Here is an 18,782-nt window from a genome sequence, read left to right on the forward strand (position 1 = left end):
TTATGTCAGTCTAACATAACAGTTGATGGGTATAACTTCCCTGCACGCTATTGTTGCAACCGAGTTATCAATTCAGTACAAATGAAAGTTATGAACATAATTTGTTTCTAAAATGCTGGAGAGTGTCTAATTTTATTTTTGAACACTTTAACAGTGTTAATATTAAAGTAAACATATAGTTGTGTCTAACAATTATCTTTAAACCGTTTTTCTCTAACTACAACAGTTGAACGTGTATAGTCTACTTCAAGGGCATGAAAATGTATTTATTAGCAACAATGCGTTAATGTGGGGACATATGTTTCGGCGGGAATTGTACGTATGGGCTATTATAGGGACTCGGATGCATATAATTAAATCTTTTTACGATTCAATGTAACGTGAATCAAACGATGTCACCCAATAGCTATAAATTTTAGTTATGCTGTATTTTGCATAATAATAATAAACAATTTGTATAACTTTTAACATTATAAGCTCAATATTCTTTTGATATAGATCGGGATTCCATACAAGGATTTAAGGTTATGCTTCCAAGTCTCTACAATAGCCCATACGTACAATTCCCTCCAAAATATATGTCCCCACGTTAACCCATTACTGCCAATAAATACATTTTTATGCCCTTGAAGTAGACTATACAGGTTCAATCGTTTCTAATTTGAGAAAAACGGTTTAAAGGTAATTGTTGGACACAGCATTACAATTACAAAAATACACTGTTAGTAAATTTTGAAGTATGTATTAATAAAATACAAAGGGATTTATAATGCCATTTACTTTATCTGCACTTTTGCTTCATTATTTTTGGTTTTGCTCTCTTATAGGTTGCTTTTTTATAAGTTTTGCATTTGTAATAATAATTTAAAAAATATATATTCATTTAACAAACCTGTAGTTTTCTCTAATGAAAACTGTTCACCTATTCTTATTTTTTTACACACCAATATTAAATAATAATTAAAAATAATTTACCGAAAGGCATTATGAAAAAGAGATTGCAAAAAAACTTACTGTGTAACAAACTGCATTTTAATTTATTAGCACATCTTCAAAATAGGAATCTTATATTTTTTAACTGTATACATATTCCTTTAATTATTGTTGATACAAGAGCAAATGAATTAAAATGATGAGAATACATCGCAGAAAAAAATGTAGATACCATATTATAAATCCCGTTTTAATTTATTGGTATCTTTTTAAAATTTATATGTTTTAACTTACAGAGAAAAGACGAAGGTGGTGAGCTCGTACATGTGGGCTCGTGAGGTATATCTTGTACAATTTATGTTAAATTCTAAAGGCAACCGTTAATATTACTTCGTAACAATCTATTTAAACATTGTAGGATGATCACTGTGTTTTCATTAAAGTTGAATTGCAGTGATTTTTACAGGTATATACTGTCTACGTATTTTTGAGAAGTACGTTAGATATTAATTTTTTAACTCTTTAATCTAGTTTGAAGGCCTCGAACGTGACTTCCAAATGCAATTAAATTTAGCATGTACCGTAATATGAATTCGGCATATAAAATTATATTATGTAATAAAAAGAATGACATAGTTGTCAACTATTTGCATTACGAGCGTAAGATTGCTCTTACGATTTTACAATCTCATAGTGAACGTTGCATAATGTTTACTCTAGCAGCAGACATTGTTTTAAAAAGTTATTTTTAAGTCAAAGAAATTATTAAAAAAATTTTTTTCAAATATAATGTTCATAAAATTTGTTTGGCATTTATTAATATGTAAAAGCTGCGGAGGATTATTAATTTGTGACTGTTATAATTAAAAATTATTTTTTATACATCAATTGTTAATATTCCACGATTTCCGTGCTATTTTACAAACCCATGCATTTGTTCCTCTTAATTTAATTGTAAATTAGGTTTTAACGAAACTTGTGTTTGGATATTCAATTTTTAATTGTAATTATATATGTTGTGCATATTTCTTAAATATACGTGTATGTGTGACTGTAATAGAAAGGAAGAACAAAACATTTTTTGGATATTTTTATTTTTTATTTTTAATAAAGGCAAGTAAGATTACAAATTAGCAATTAAAAAAAAATAAATGGAAAAAAATTTCGTTTTAATATGAAAAAGTAGTATGACAATTTTTGTAGTAAATAATTTTCAAACTTATTAAAATTTTTTTTTTTGCGAATATATCCATGCTCTCATTTGTGGAACTGTTCGTTGAGCCAGACAAGGAGTGATAGATATGAGATTTTGCATTTCTTTTCCAGTTATTGTTGTATCTGTTTGTAATGATGTTTTAAATGTTTCTAGTATAATTCTTTTTTCATCTTCTGTCCAAGCTGTTCGTTTAATAGGTTCATCTAAATATGAAGAAACATACAAAAAATTAAATTTATTTTTACAAATTGTATATCAATGAATCTTTTACATTTTGTTATTATTTAATAGAAAAGAAGAAGGTGATAATATGTTCAAGTTTCAAAACAATGAGGAAGCAGTGTATTTAAGTGATAAAGTGTATCTTGAAAACGTATAGAAATGCTCAAAAGTAAAAATGTCATAACAATTGTTACCTATTATGTATTGGCATATTAGCGCCATTAAAAAACGGGAAGCTACTGAACGAATAATTTTATATAAGCAACTGTTAAAATTTGTCATCTAATAACGAAGATAATAGGGGTAGCTATAATATCCATAATAGTCATAATAAGTTTGTTTTGCCTATACATTAGCTAAAAGTCTCGAAATTAAAAAATTGAAGATTTAATTTTTTCTTTTTTTCAATGACATGTCTTGGTTATCAATGCCTAAAATCAGCAAAGAAACAATTTGACTTATTATATAGCGTAAATGACCATATCTTCATGTAATTTTAGTGTATAATAAATTTTAAGCAAGTAAGTGAACCAAAGTAAATTTATACATAAATATTTATTAGTTTTCTAATGTATTGTATATAAAAAAATTTGATTTCATTCATAATGTTACTTTCTCATCAAATTTGCAAATAAATACTAGAAAATGTGATTTTATATAAGAATCAAAGACAAACAACATAAAAAAAGCTTTCAAACCAATAAGAGAATGGTGCTCAAATTTTATACATATTCTCAAAGGTAATAATGATATAACCAATGAAAATTTTTTTATTTTTGACAATGCTTTGAAATAACATATATTTAAAAAGAATAATAATTAATCGTTAATCATTTTTAATCGTATTTCAAAAATTATGTTTATAATTTATACAAAAAATTTTCTTAAAGAATATTTGTCCTATTGAAAAAATATTCAAATTGATATACTCGATAAATTATTTTACTTTTTATATTAATCAATTCGTTTCATCTTTCAATTAATGTTATAAATCTAAAAAAAAAACTAAAAGTAATAATGATTAAAACTAATTAATAATTCATTTTAATCAAAAACTACTAGTTTTAAGGAATTGATTGAATTAATCATAATTATATACAACTTGATTCACTTTATTATATTGACTGAAAATTGAATTTATCAAGATTTATTTCAAAACAACTAATGCACTTTAATAGTTTATTCTAATTAAGAATTAAATTTTCAATCGTAATTGTTAATCAAATAAGGTAATAAAATTTGGTTTAACCTTTACTTTGCATTAATCGAATGTACAAGATAAACATCCTCACCTTTTGATTTGCGAGTTTTTTTCCGTATTGCTTTTAATTCAGTCTTTGTACGTTCCTTATATGTTGAGAAAGATGATGAGCCTATGTTAAAAATAGGTTAAAATTTGAAAAAGCAATTTATATTTTGAAAATTAAAAAAGTTTCTACTCACTGTCATTTGATTGTTGCAAGTTAACTTCTGGAAAGGTGTCATCATTTTCCGTCATATCTGTACTATTTTCAGTCTCGCTTGCGTCCTCACTGTCAGTTTCATCAATTAAATTGTTTGCTTCATCTCTTACACCTTGTGCAGCTTCTAAAAGTTGTGAGATTTCTGTAATGTCCTTAACTATTACAGGATTTCTGTACACTTCTTTGTGTATTTTTTCATGATGGCCCATGAAATTGGCCAAATCTGTAATCTGGTTGTCTGTTAAATTAAGCGTAATTCCCATAGTGGCTATATGTTTTCTAAGTTTGGTACTACTTATTGTTTCAGGAAATTCGCTTCCGCTCTCTTTAGCAAAACGCTTCAAAACTTTATATGCACATAAATATTTTTCAATAGCTTTGTCATGTCCTGGAATACCAAATAAGTAAGGATTTGATGGATGTACTTTAGCTTCATGTCTGAACTGTAAAAATGTTCGTAAACATTTCAAATTCAGTTCGTCTAGTATTACAGGAACTGTTCTTCCTTTTTTTCCACGAATACAAAATCGCACATATTTTTGTGCTTGTTCTTTTTTATCTGTAGGTAATCCATTGAATGTTTCGATATTGTCATTAATTTTTTCGTAATTTTCAAAATAGGAAATTAATATTCGTTCAGTTTCTCCTGGCCGACGACGGTTAAACAATTGTATTGATGTTAAAGTAGCTTCTCCAAGAGAAATCCATGCAGATAATAGAAATTTGTTTTGCAATTTATTGTATGATTCTCTTTGCACTTTCAATAGATAACTGCGCAATGTTTTTATATCATTAATTGTAGGAAGTTTTGTGCTCTTTTGTCTTTTAAATTGAGTTTGAGATTCGACTACAGTTTTGTTAACACTTGATCCATAATCAACGGTCAAGAGTTTTAAAAAGTTTTTCGTATTTATTTTCATAGTATCATTATGTTCTTTTATGCATTTTGTTATTAAGAGCTCGCCTATATGCTTCACGTAAGTACCAAGGTTAGATGCATTAGCAGGTTTTTCATAGATATCTTTTTCTTTGTTATATTGTGCAACAATATTTACAGCGTCTATAAAAGTATCATAATATTTTGGATCATAAATAGAAGTTAAAGATGTTATATTATTATCAATACTCTTCATTGCTATCAATAGGCGAGTTACAAGGCGCAGTCGAGCTCGAATCATTTTTATATGATGCGTTGAATGCCTATATTTTTTAGACTGGGTGTTTGCGTATAATATCAGTAAATCATCGTAACGAATATTATATGATACGCCATCACTTCTCATTGTTGGTAATATTAATCGCCGTACTTTCTCATCAGCTTCTTTATGACATTTGCCCTCTATCCTCCGACCCATTACTTTAACAATACGACTTTGCTTTCCACTCCGACCTGTACATTTTCTAAAATGATGTCTTATTGATGATTTCAAATAGTGGCCCTTGCAACTTCCACATGCCAAATAATTTTTAAGTAATTTAGGATTATTTTCTCTTGGCCGCCTACATGGAATAAATCCTTTATTTTCATACTGTTTATTAATATTAAATTTAAAATTTCCTTGTTTTCTTAAACTATCGATAATTTTTCTTCTTTCACTACAACCTTTAGGTAAATATTTGAACTTTTGAACGTCAGGTTCCTCAGAATGAATTAATTCCAAATGTCGAGCAATCTTTGTTTGCATTTTGTGACAGAAGACACACATATATTTTTTCGTGCCAGTAAGTTTTGTAGGTATTTCTGTTTGATCATCTTGCCGAATTTCGCATGCCTGATTATTACTCACATCTATGCCTGTAGATATTGCCGAGTCGTTGTTTTGTGTATTAGAAAAACGCTTATTACATTTACTATCATCTTCACACGCATCTAATTTGTCTGTTTCTTCAAAATCACTAGTAATTGACGATTGTTCACTTTGTATATAATCAGGATCATAATCAGGATCATTACTTTCATTATCATTCTCTATTTACAGAAAAAAAAATTATCATGTCTTATTCTCCTTCGTCATTTTTTGTTCCTCACTTGCCCTCGTGGAGTCATTCGTGTTTTACGCTTCTATTAAAGAGTCATATCATAAAACAGTTTTTAATCGTAATTTTACTTTTAGTTTCTACTTTCTATTATACGATTAAAAAGCGAAATGGCATATAACAATTAATAAATCTATGTAATTTTAAAAATATATAAACAAGTGCATAGCACTTACTTTACCGGCAAACACGACGCGCATTTTGCTCGGAAACTAATGACTCCACGAGGAAGAGTGTCATAAGTATTAAAATATCTTATAAATAATAAACATAAAAACACTAGGAAGTAGTCATGAACATTATATTATCAATAATATGGGCTTTAATACCTTGTATTTCAGTATTATTCATATGTGCAGAATTTAAGTTGTTTATATTGTTTGTTTTAACGTTTTCTACTTTGGAAAAAGTGGAAAACAACTGGCTTTTGACATTATTATCCAATACTGAATTAGAAGATACATCTGTAATAAAATAAGTAACTAGATAATTTTTAATTATAAAATAGCTAACTAATATCAATATATAAATAGAAACAAAAAAAAAATAATAATATAATAATTAATACTAGGGTTGGGAACACATTACTTTAAAAAAATAACGCATTATTCGTTTCTAATTTTAAAAAGTAACGCATTACCGTTACCATTATTTGAAAAGTAATGATTTGTTACATTTTCGTAACGCTAAAGTAGATTATTAGAATTTAAAGTTACATTGTTGAATAATCCATATTATGAGTATAAATAAGATGTATTGTAATTGGAAATTCTCTAAAGTAGTCTGTACAGAGAACACAGTTTTTTGTATTAAATTTGTCTAATAATTCTTTTTAAATTCTTTACATTAACATTAATTCTTTATATTTTACTATTTTTAGTATACAATTTTTATACAAGTTTAAATTAAATATTGTTTTCAGAAATTAATGTCGTTATTAAAAGTGCATTCTTTCCGCAAAAGTGCAATATTTTCCAATACTTTCATTGCTGAACATCTACAGCATATACGTAACATGATTTATAAATTTTCAATATTGCAGTGACTTGCAGGTTGAAACTTTTCTGAAAGCCTTCAACAATCGGTGCTGTATAAGTTCGCAATGTATTATATTAATATATTACAAACCTTTAACATTATCAAGGTACGATTGTCTTTGTATAACAAATTTAGTTGCTTCTATATTAATAATTTTACATCTGAAAATAAAAATATTTAATGTTTTTATACAATAACATAAAAATTACCATTTTGAAAGTACTCACTTATCTGTTGCCACCCCAGTCACAAAATCCAATTTTTTTTTATGACTACCTGTAATAAACGACATATCTGAATATGCTAATTAAATTATCTGTATTATTGCAAATTATTTTAAATTATGTATATTTTGTATAAGACACAAGTAAAATTAAATGAAAAATGCGTCACTCATATATAATTCCTGCAAGAAGGAACTGATTTAATAATTTTGGAAATTGAAATGTAATATTTATTAACGTTCATATCTTTGATAAGATTGAATAATAGTAATATTCATACAATTGTTTCTTATTTAGCTTTAATAATTATTTGTATATGAAACGTATAAAATTAAAATGTTTTTAGTGTCATACATTTTGCAAGAATGTACAGAATAATATATCCTTAAGTGGAAAGCAAAACAATTAATATTTGTACTTTAACTCTTAACCAATCTGGCTAGAAATGTCAAAATGAAGCATAACTTGGTGAATTTTTTGTGGAAAAATGGAAAGTAGTAGAGCAGTCGAGTTTGTTTCATTATAAAAATTGTATTTCTCTTTCTCTTTCTCTTTGTCATTTAAATTTTAGAGAAGTAATTATGATTTTAGATTACAATTTCGCCACGTAAAATTGTGTGGGGTACGTTTGTACCTCACTAGAGAGGTTAAGAGTTAAAGATGCTGTTGGTGAAAGTAGTCATAAGAATTTAAAAGCATTATGTCAAAAGCACTTACCATTATCTGAGTCTGTCTACTGCGTTGCTTCCTTTTCTGCATTGTGCGTCTTATAACGCTTTAATATAACTCGAGGACCTTGAAATGATAAAAACACATAAGTAGTTTTTTAAGTTTTACGTATATATTTTACAAATAAAATATTTTTAATAAACATGTATATACAAAATACATGACATAATATTTGTAATATGCACTTACTGGCTGATGTCAATATATTTTGTAATACCACTTCTTTTTGCACCTTCTTACGTTTCTTTAAAGAATACATTTTACAATGTTTACTACTGTGACTGGACACTTGATTAATACTAAAGAAGTATAAAATTATAACATACGCTGCACCGGATAAACGGCTCGAGATATACACAGAGATATAGATTAATATTTACGTGCGCCTTTACCAATCTCCCTGTTGCCAACAGGAAAGTATGTATGTACACGACTGCACTCGGAAGTTTACGCTTTACATAAATTACATAAAACATAGACTGTTCTTTTTTGATTGTTATTAGGTTTGTTCGCATTGCTTGCACTTTTTACACTTAAATTGTGTTCCAAAATTTTCTGCCAGCGCTAAAAACCAATCTAGACAACAGTCTATGTTTTATGTAATTTATGTAAAGCGTAAACTTCCATGCAATCCTGTACTTTCCCGTTAGCAACAGGGAAGTTGATAAAAGCGCGCGTAAATAGTATTCATATATCTCTCTCTGTATATTTCGAGCCGTTTGTCCGATGCAGCGTACATTATAATTTTATACTTCTTTAGTATTAATCAAGCGTTCAGTGACAGTAGTAGATAGTGCAAAATGTATTCTTTAAGAAAACGTAACAAAGGTAAATGTAACAAACGTAATAAGGTGCAAAAAAAAATGGTATTACAAAATATAATGACATCAGCCAGTAAGTACATATTCCAAATATTATGTCATATTTTGTATATACATCTTTATTAAAAGTATTTTATTTGTAAAATATATATTTTCTATATTACGTAAGAACTTAGAAAACTACTTCTATGTTTTTATCATTTCAAGGTCCGCGAGTTGTATTAACGCCTTATAAAATGCACAATAAAGAAAAGAAAGCAACGCAGCAAACAGATACAGATAATGGTAAGTGCTTTTGACAAAATGCTTTTAAATGCTTTAAATGTTATTTTCACCAGCTGCATCTTTAATCCTTAACAACTGTGGTGGGGTACAAACGTACTCCACACAATTTTACGTGGCGGAATTGTGATTTAAAATCATAATTGCTTCTCTAAAATTTAAATGACAGACAGGAATACAATTTTTATAATAAAACAAACACGACTGCTATATTACTTTCCAATCTTCCACAAAAAGTTCACCAATTTAGGCTTCGTTTTGGCACTTCTGGCCAGAATGATTAAAAGTTAACGTACAAATTAAAAGTTTCTGTAGTATTGAATATTTCTGAAAATGCAATTATTATATACTTGTGTACCTAAACAAATGATTGATAATGTAAAATTGTAGTAACTTTTTATTTCTTCAATTTCTTTAACTGTGTTATAATATATTAATTGTTTTGCTTTCCATTTAAGGATTATTCTGTACATCCTGCAAAATGTATGACATTAAAAACATTTTAATTTTATACGTTTCATATACAAATAATTATTAAAGCTAAATAAGAAACAATTGTATGAATATTACTATTATTCAATCTTATCAAAGATATGAACGTTAATAAATATTACATTTCAATTTCCAAAATTATTAAATCAGTTCCTTCTTGCAGGAATTATATATGAGTGACGCATTTTTCATTTAATTTTACTTGTGTCTTATACAAAATATACATAATTTAAAATAATTTGCAATAATACAGATAATTTAATTAGCATATTCAGATATGTCGTTTATTACAGGTAGTCATAAAAAAAAATTGGATTTTGTGACTGGGGTGGCAACAGATAAGTGAGTACTTTCAAAATGGTAATTTTTATGTTATTGTATAAAAACATTAAATATTTTTATTTTCAGATGTAAAATTATTAATATAGAAGCAACTAAATTTGTTATACAAAGACAATCGTACCTTGATAATGTTAAAGGTTTGTAATATATTAATATAATACATTGCGAACTTATACAGCACCGATTGTTGAAGGCTTTCAGAAAAGTTTCAACCTGCAAGTCACTGCAATATTGAAAATTTATAAATCATGTTACGTATATGCTGTAGATGTTCAGCAATGAAAGTATTGGAAAATATTGCACTTTTGCGGAAAGAATGCACTTTTAATAACGACATTAATTTCTGAAAACAATATTTAATTTAAACTTGTATAAAAATTGTATACTAAAAATAGTAAAATATAAAGAATTAATGTTAATGTAAAGAATTTAAAAAGAATTATTAGACAAATTTAATACAAAAAACTGTGTTCTCTGTACAGACTACTTTAGAGAATTTCCAATTACAATACATCTTATTTATACTCATAATATGGATTATTCAACAATGTAACTTTAAATTCTAATAATCTACTTTAGCGTTACGAAAATGTAACAAATCATTACTTTTCAAATAATGGTAACGGTAATGCGTTACTTTTTAAAATTAGAAACGAATAATGCGTTATTTTTTTAAAGTAATGTGTTCCCAACCCTAGTATTAATTATTATATTATTATTTTTTTTTTGTTTCTATTTATATATTGATATTAGTTAGCTATTTTATAATTAAAAATTATCTAGTTACTTATTTTATTACAGATGTATCTTCTAATTCAGTATTGGATAATAATGTCAAAAGCCAGTTGTTTTCCACTTTTTCCAAAGTAGAAAACGTTAAAACAAACAATATAAACAACTTAAATTCTGCACATATGAATAATACTGAAATACAAGGTATTAAAGCCCATATTATTGATAATATAATGTTCATGACTACTTCCTAGTGTTTTTATGTTTATTATTTATAAGATATTTTAATACTTATGACACTCTTCCTCGTGGAGTCATTAGTTTCCGAGCAAAATGCGCGTCGTGTTTGCCGGTAAAGTAAGTGCTATGCACTTGTTTATATATTTTTAAAATTACATAGATTTATTAATTGTTATATGCCATTTCGCTTTTTAATCGTATAATAGAAAGTAGAAACTAAAAGTAAAATTACGATTAAAAACTGTTTTATGATATGACTCTTTAATAGAAGCGTAAAACACGAATGACTCCACGAGGGCAAGTGAGGAACAAAAAATGACGAAGGAGAATAAGACATGATAATTTTTTTTTCTGTAAATAGAGAATGATAATGAAAGTAATGATCCTGATTATGATCCTGATTATATACAAAGTGAACAATCGTCAATTACTAGTGATTTTGAAGAAACAGACAAATTAGATGCGTGTGAAGATGATAGTAAATGTAATAAGCGTTTTTCTAATACACAAAACAACGACTCGGCAATATCTACAGGCATAGATGTGAGTAATAATCAGGCATGCGAAATTCGGCAAGATGATCAAACAGAAATACCTACAAAACTTACTGGCACGAAAAAATATATGTGTGTCTTCTGTCACAAAATGCAAACAAAGATTGCTCGACATTTGGAATTAATTCATTCTGAGGAACCTGACGTTCAAAAGTTCAAATATTTACCTAAAGGTTGTAGTGAAAGAAGAAAAATTATCGATAGTTTAAGAAAACAAGGAAATTTTAAATTTAATATTAATAAACAGTATGAAAATAAAGGATTTATTCCATGTAGGCGGCCAAGAGAAAATAATCCTAAATTACTTAAAAATTATTTGGCATGTGGAAGTTGCAAGGGCCACTATTTGAAATCATCAATAAGACATCATTTTAGAAAATGTACAGGTCGGAGTGGAAAGCAAAGTCGTATTGTTAAAGTAATGGGTCGGAGGATAGAGGGCAAATGTCATAAAGAAGCTGATGAGAAAGTACGGCGATTAATATTACCAACAATGAGAAGTGATGGCGTATCATATAATATTCGTTACGATGATTTACTGATATTATACGCAAACACCCAGTCTAAAAAATATAGGCATTCAACGCATCATATAAAAATGATTCGAGCTCGACTGCGCCTTGTAACTCGCCTATTGATAGCAATGAAGAGTATTGATAATAATATAACATCTTTAACTTCTATTTATGATCCAAAATATTATGATACTTTTATAGACGCTGTAAATATTGTTGCACAATATAACAAAGAAAAAGATATCTATGAAAAACCTGCTAATGCATCTAACCTTGGTACTTACGTGAAGCATATAGGCGAGCTCTTAATAACAAAATGCATAAAAGAACATAATGATACTATGAAAATAAATACGAAAAACTTTTTAAAACTCTTGACCGTTGATTATGGATCAAGTGTTAACAAAACTGTAGTCGAATCTCAAACTCAATTTAAAAGACAAAAGAGCACAAAACTTCCTACAATTAATGATATAAAAACATTGCGCAGTTATCTATTGAAAGTGCAAAGAGAATCATACAATAAATTGCAAAACAAATTTCTATTATCTGCATGGATTTCTCTTGGAGAAGCTACTTTAACATCAATACAATTGTTTAACCGTCGTCGGCCAGGAGAAACTGAACGAATATTAATTTCCTGATTTTGAAAATTACGAAAAAATTAATGACAATATCGAAACATTCAATGGATTACCTACAGATAAAAAAGAACAAGCACAAAAATATGTGCGATTTTGTATTCGTGGAAAAAAAGGAAGAACAGTTCCTGTAATACTAGACGAACTGAATTTGAAATGTTTACGAACATTTTTACAGTTCAGACATGAAGCTAAAGTACATCCATCAAATCCTTACTTATTTGGTATTCCAGGACATGACAAAGCTATTGAAAAATATTTATGTGCATATAAAGTTTTGAAGCGTTTTGCTAAAGAGAGCGGAAGCGAATTTCCTGAAACAATAAGTAGTACCAAACTTAGAAAACATATAGCCACTATGGGAATTACGCTTAATTTAACAGACAACCAGATTACAGATTTGGCCAATTTCATGGGCCATCATGAAAAAATACACAAAGAAGTGTACAGAAATCCTGTAATAGTTAAGGACATTACAGAAATCTCACAACTTTTAGAAGCTGCACAAGGTGTAAGAGATGAAGCAAACAATTTAATTGATGAAACTGACAGTGAGGACGCAAGCGAGACTGAAAATAGTACAGATATGACGGAAAATGATGACACCTTTCCAGAAGTTAACTTGCAACAATCAAATGACAGTGAGTAGAAACTTTTTTAATTTTCAAAATATAAATTGCTTTTTCAAATTTTAACCTATTTTTAACATAGGCTCATCATCTTTCTCAACATATAAGGAACGTACAAAGACTGAATTAAAAGCAATACGGAAAAAAACTCGCAAATCAAAAGGTGAGGATGTTTATCTTGTACATTCGATTAATGCAAAGTAAAGGTTAAACCAAATTTTATTACCTTATTTGATTAACAATTACGATTGAAAATTTAATTCTTAATTAGAATAAACTATTAAAGTGCATTAGTTGTTTTGAAATAAATCTTGATAAATTCAATTTTCAGTCAATATAATAAAGTGAATCAAGTTGTATATAATTATGATTAATTCAATCAATTCCTTAAAACTAGTAGTTTTTGATTAAAATGAATTATTAATTAGTTTTAATCATTATTACTTTTAGTTTTTTTTTTAGATTTATAACATTAATTGAAAGATGAAACGAATTGATTAATATAAAAAGTAAAATAATTTATCGAGTATATCAATTTGAATATTTTTTCAATAGGACAAATATTCTTTAAGAAAATTTTTTGTATAAATTATAAACATAATTTTTGAAATACGATTAAAAATGATTAACGATTAATTATTATTCTTTTTAAATATATGTTATTTCAAAGCATTGTCAAAAATAAAAAAATTTTCATTGGTTATATCATTATTACCTTTGAGAATATGTATAAAATTTGAGCACCATTCTCTTATTGGTTTGAAAGCTTTTTTTATGTTGTTTGTCTTTGATTCTTATATAAAATCACATTTTCTAGTATTTATTTGCAAATTTGATGAGAAAGTAACATTATGAATGAAATCAAATTTTTTTATATACAATACATTAGAAAACTAATAAATATTTATGTATAAATTTACTTTGGTTCACTTACTTGCTTAAAATTTATTATACACTAAAATTACATGAAGATATGGTCATTTACGCTATATAATAAGTCAAATTGTTTCTTTGCTGATTTTAGGCATTGATAACCAAGACATGTCATTGAAAAAAAGAAAAAATTAAATCTTCAATTTTTTAATTTCGAGACTTTTAGCTAATGTATAGGCAAAACAAACTTATTATGACTATTATGGATATTATAGCTACCCCTATTATCTTCGTTATTAGATGACAAATTTTAACAGTTGCTTATATAAAATTATTCGTTCAGTAGCTTCCCGTTTTTTAATGGCGCTAATATGCCAATACATAATAGGTAACAATTGTTATGACATTTTTACTTTTGAGCATTTCTATACGTTTTCAAGATACACTTTATCACTTAAATACACTGCTTCCTCATTGTTTTGAAACTTGAACATATTATCACCTTCTTCTTTTCTATTAAATAATAACAAAATGTAAAAGATTCATTGATATACAATTTGTAAAAATAAATTTAATTTTTTGTATGTTTCTTCATATTTAGATGAACCTATTAAACGAACAGCTTGGACAGAAGATGAAAAAAGAATTATACTAGAAACATTTAAAACATCATTACAAACAGATACAACAATAACTGGAAAAGAAATGCAAAATCTCATATCTATCACTCCTTGTCTGGCTCAACGAACAGTTCCACAAATGAGAGCATGGATATATTCGCAAAAAAAAAAATTTTAATAAGTTTGAAAATTATTTACTACAAAAATTGTCATACTACTTTTTCATATTAAAACGAAATTTTTTTCCATTTATTTTTTTTTTAATTGCTAATTTGTAATCTTACTTGCCTTTATTAAAAATAAAAAATAAAAATATCCAAAAAATGTTTTGTTCTTCCTTTCTATTACAGTCACACATACACGTATATTTAAGAAATATGCACAACATATATAATTACAATTAAAAATTGAATATCCAAACACAAGTTTCGTTAAAACGTAATTTACAATTAAATTAAGAGGAACAAATGCATGGGTTTGTAAAATAGCACGGAAATCGTGGAATATTAACAATTGATGTATAAAAAATAATTTTTAATTATAACAGTCACAAATTAATAATCCTCCGCAGCTTTTACATATTAATAAATGCCAAACAAATTTTATGAACATTATATTTGAAAAAAAATTTTTTAATAATTTCTTTGACTTAAAAATAACTTTTTAAAACAATGTCTGCTGCTAGAGTAAACATTATGCAACGTTCACTATGAGATTGTAAAATCGTAAGAGCAATCTTACGCTCGTAATGCAAATAGTTGACAACTATGTCATTCTTTTTATTACATAATATAATTTTATATGCCGAATTCATATTACGGTACATGCTAAATTTAATTGCATTTGGAAGTCACGTTCGAGGCCTTCAAACTAGATTAAAGAGTTAAAAAATTAATATCTAACGTACTTCTCAAAAATACGTAGACAGTATATACCTGTAAAAATCACTGCAATTCAACTTTAATGAAAACACAGTGATCATCCTACAATGTTTAAATAGATTGTTACGAAGTAATATTAACGGTTGCCTTTAGAATTTAACATAAATTGTACAAGATATACCTCACGAGCCCACATGTACGAGCTCACCACCTTCGTCTTTTCTCTGTAAGTTAAAACATATAAATTTTAAAAAGATACCAATAAATTAAAACGGGATTTATAATATGGTATCTACATTTTTTTCTGCGATGTATTCTCATCATTTTAATTCATTTGCTCTTGTATCAACAATAATTAAAGGAATATGTATACAGTTAAAAAATATAAGATTCCTATTTTGAAGATGTGCTAATAAATTAAAATGCAGTTTGTTACACAGTAAGTTTTTTTGCAATCTCTTTTTCATAATGCCTTTCGGTAAATTATTTTTAATTATTATTTAATATTGGTGTGTAAAAAAATAAGAATAGGTGAACAGTTTTCATTAGAGAAAACTACAGGTTTGTTAAATGAATATATATTTTTTAAATTATTATTACAAATGCAAAACTTATAAAAAAGCAACCTATAAGAGAGCAAAACCAAAAATAATGAAGCAAAAGTGCAGATAAAGTAAATGGCATTATAAATCCCTTTGTATTTTATTAATACATACTTCAAAATTTACTAACAGTGTATTTTTGTAATTGTAATGCTGTGTCCAACAATTACCTTTAAACCGTTTTTCTCAAATTAGAAACGATTGAACCTGTATAGTCTACTTCAAGGGCATAAAAATGTATTTATTGGCAGTAATGGGTTAACGTGGGGACATATATTTTGGAGGGAATTGTACGTATGGGCTATTGTAGAGACTTGGAAGCATAACCTTAAATCCTTGTATGGAATCCCGATCTATATCAAAAGAATATTGAGCTTATAATGTTAAAAGTTATACAAATTGTTTATTATTATTATGCAAAATACAGCATAACTAAAATTTATAGCTATTGGGTGACATCGTTTGATTCACGTTACATTGAATCGTAAAAAGATTTAATTATATGCATCCGAGTCCCTATAATAGCCCATACGTACAATTCCCGCCGAAACATATGTCCCCACATTAACGCATTGTTGCTAATAAATACATTTTCATGCCCTTGAAGTAGACTATACACGTTCAACTGTTTGTAGTTAGAGAAAAACGGTTTAAAGATAATTGTTAGACACAACTATATGTTTACTTTAATATTAACACTGTTAAAGTGTTCAAAAATAAAATTAGACACTCTCCAGCATTTTAGAAACAAATTATGTTCATAACTTTCATTTGTACTGAATTGATAACTCGGTTGCAACAATAGCGTGCAGGGAAGTTATACCCATCAACTGTTATGTTAGACTGACATAACTATAAAATTATTTAATATAAATATGACTATGATAATAATTCTAAATGTGTTAAGGTGTTGAGTAATCTTTAACCGCTGTTCAATTGCATCACTAGTGCAGACGTTTACGTTTCGAAAATATACTTACAATATGTTTAGCAATTATCTCGGTACCATTTTTCTCAAAACAGTAAACGATTGAACCTATACAATCTATTTTAAGGCCATAAATATGTATTTAATAGTAACAATGGGTTAATATGGGGACATATTTTGGCGCGAATTGTACGTATGGGCTATTATAAGGACATATTTTGGCGGGGACTACCTTGACACATTCATAATTATATCCATAGTCATATTTATAAAAAATAATTCTATACTTAAGTCAGTCTAACATAACTGTTGACAAATGTGACTTCCCTGCATGCTATTGTTACAACCGAGTTACAACAAATAAAAGTAATGAACACAATTCCTTTTTGAAATGCTGGAAAATATTTAACTTTATTTCCGAAGCTTCTAACAATGTTAATTTTAAAATGAACATATATATTTCCAATATATGTGTCAAGATAGTTTCCGCCAAAATATGTCCCTATAATAGTCCATACGTAAAATAGCATCAAAATATGTTTCCATACGAAGCCATTGTTGCTGATAACTGTAAATTGATAAATTGATTGCAACAACAGTATGGAGGAGAGTCACACCTGTCAACTGTTATGTTAGACTGATTTAAATATTTATTTATTATAAATATGACTAAGGTTATGATTATGAATGTATTAAGGTAGTTCCCGCCAAAATATGTCCTTATAATAGCCCATACGTACAATTCCCGCCAAAATATATATGTCCCTTCATTAACCCATTGTTACTAATAAATACATATTCATACCCTTGATATACACTATACAGGTTCAATCGTTTGTAGTTTTGAGAAAAACGGTTCAAAGATAATTGTTAAACATAACTATATATTCAACTTAAAATCAACATTGTTAAAAGGTTTGAAAATAAAATTAGACACTTTCTAACATTTTAGAAACGAATTACGTTCATAACTTTCATTTGTTGTAAATTGATAACTCGGTTGCAAGAATAGCATGCAGGGGAGTTGCACCTGTCAACTGTTATGTTAGACTGATTTAAATATTTATTTAATATAAATATAACTAAGGTTATGATTATGAATGTATTAAGGTAGTTCCCGCCAAAATATGTCCTTATAATAGCCCATTTATACAATTCCCGCCAAAATGTGTTCCTATAATAGCCCATACGTACAATTCCCGCCAAAATATATATGTCCCTTCATTAACCCATTGTTACTAATAAATACATATTCATACCCTTGATATACACTATACAGGTTCAATCGTTTGTAGTTTTGAGAAAAATGGTTCAAAGATAATTGTTAAACATAACTATACGTTCAACTTAAAATCAACATTGTTAAAAGGTTTGAAAATAAAATTAGACACTTTCTAGCATTTTAGAAACGAATTACGTTCATAACTTTCGTTTGTTTAAATTGATAACTCGGTTGCAAGAATAGCATGCAGGGGAATTGCACCTGTCAACTGTTATGTTAGACTGATTTAAATATTTATTTAATATAAATATGACTATGGTTATGATTATGAATGTATTAAGGTAGTTCCCGCCAAAATATGTCCTTATAATAGCCCATTTATACAATTCCCGCCAAAATGTGTTCCTATAATAGCCCATACGTACAATTCCCGCCAAAATATATATGTCCCTTCATTAACCCATTGTTACTAATAAATACATATTCATACCCTTGATATACACTATAGAGGTTCAATCGTTTGTAGTTTTGAGAAAAACGGTTCAA

General features: G+C 27.5%; 3 protein-coding genes across 3 annotated transcripts; 2 read left to right on the forward strand and 1 right to left on the reverse strand.

The window, feature by feature from the left end:
• Positions 1 to 2,108: 2,108 nt before the first annotated feature.
• LOC113003770 lies at positions 2,109 to 7,306 on the reverse strand. Its single transcript, XM_039447367.1, has 6 exons — positions 7,137 to 7,306; positions 7,000 to 7,070; positions 6,201 to 6,335; positions 3,815 to 5,803; positions 3,664 to 3,744; positions 2,109 to 2,352 (listed from the first exon to the last, which is right to left on the reverse strand). The coding sequence occupies exons 1-6, from the start codon at positions 7,199 to 7,201 to the stop codon at positions 2,156 to 2,158; spliced, it is 2,538 nt and encodes an 845-aa protein (XP_039303301.1). The 5' UTR covers positions 7,202 to 7,306; the 3' UTR covers positions 2,109 to 2,155.
• Positions 7,307 to 9,737: 2,431 nt separating this feature from the next.
• On the forward strand, positions 9,738 to 12,484 carry LOC120357347. The gene is made up of 3 exons (XM_039447518.1): positions 9,738 to 9,936; positions 10,601 to 10,735; positions 11,133 to 12,484. Exons 2-3 carry the CDS (start codon positions 10,714 to 10,716, stop codon positions 12,482 to 12,484), a joined length of 1,374 nt encoding a protein of 457 aa, XP_039303452.1. The 5' UTR covers positions 9,738 to 9,936; positions 10,601 to 10,713.
• Positions 12,485 to 12,494: 10 nt separating this feature from the next.
• Positions 12,495 to 14,828, forward strand: LOC105200296. Its single transcript, XM_026134718.2, has 3 exons — positions 12,495 to 13,122; positions 13,193 to 13,273; positions 14,585 to 14,828. The coding sequence occupies exons 1-3, from the start codon at positions 12,840 to 12,842 to the stop codon at positions 14,779 to 14,781; spliced, it is 561 nt and encodes a 186-aa protein (XP_025990503.2). The 5' UTR covers positions 12,495 to 12,839; the 3' UTR covers positions 14,782 to 14,828.
• Positions 14,829 to 18,782: the final 3,954 nt, after the last annotated feature.

The sequence above is a fragment of the Solenopsis invicta genome, chromosome 3 (assembly GCF_016802725.1).
Source record: "Solenopsis invicta isolate M01_SB chromosome 3, UNIL_Sinv_3.0, whole genome shotgun sequence".
NCBI classification, from domain to species: Eukaryota; Metazoa; Arthropoda; class Insecta; order Hymenoptera; family Formicidae; genus Solenopsis; species Solenopsis invicta.

Excerpts from the sequence above, each read along its gene's own strand:
- LOC120357347 (XM_039447518.1), top strand. The coding sequence starts at position 10,714 with ATGAATAATACTGAAATACAAG. Across the intron at positions 10,736-11,132 it reads GAATAATACTGAAATACAAG|AGAATGATAATGAAAGTAAT; the intron begins GTATTAAAGCCC and ends TTCTGTAAATAG.
- LOC113003770 (XM_039447367.1), bottom strand. The coding sequence starts at position 7,201 with ATGTCGTTTATTACAGGTAGTCATAAAAAAAAATTGGATTTTGTGACT. Across the intron at positions 7,071-7,136 it reads ACTGGGGTGGCAACAGATAA|ATGTAAAATTATTAATATAG; the intron begins GTGAGTACTTTC and ends TTTTATTTTCAG. Across the intron at positions 6,336-6,999 it reads GTACCTTGATAATGTTAAAG|ATGTATCTTCTAATTCAGTA; the intron begins GTTTGTAATATA and ends ATTTTATTACAG.
- LOC105200296 (XM_026134718.2), top strand. The coding sequence starts at position 12,840 with ATGGGAATTACGCTTAATTTAACAGACAACCAGATTACAGATTTGGCC. Across the intron at positions 13,123-13,192 it reads CTTGCAACAATCAAATGACA|GCTCATCATCTTTCTCAACA; the intron begins GTGAGTAGAAAC and ends TTTTTAACATAG. Across the intron at positions 13,274-14,584 it reads AAAAACTCGCAAATCAAAAG|ATGAACCTATTAAACGAACA; the intron begins GTGAGGATGTTT and ends CTTCATATTTAG.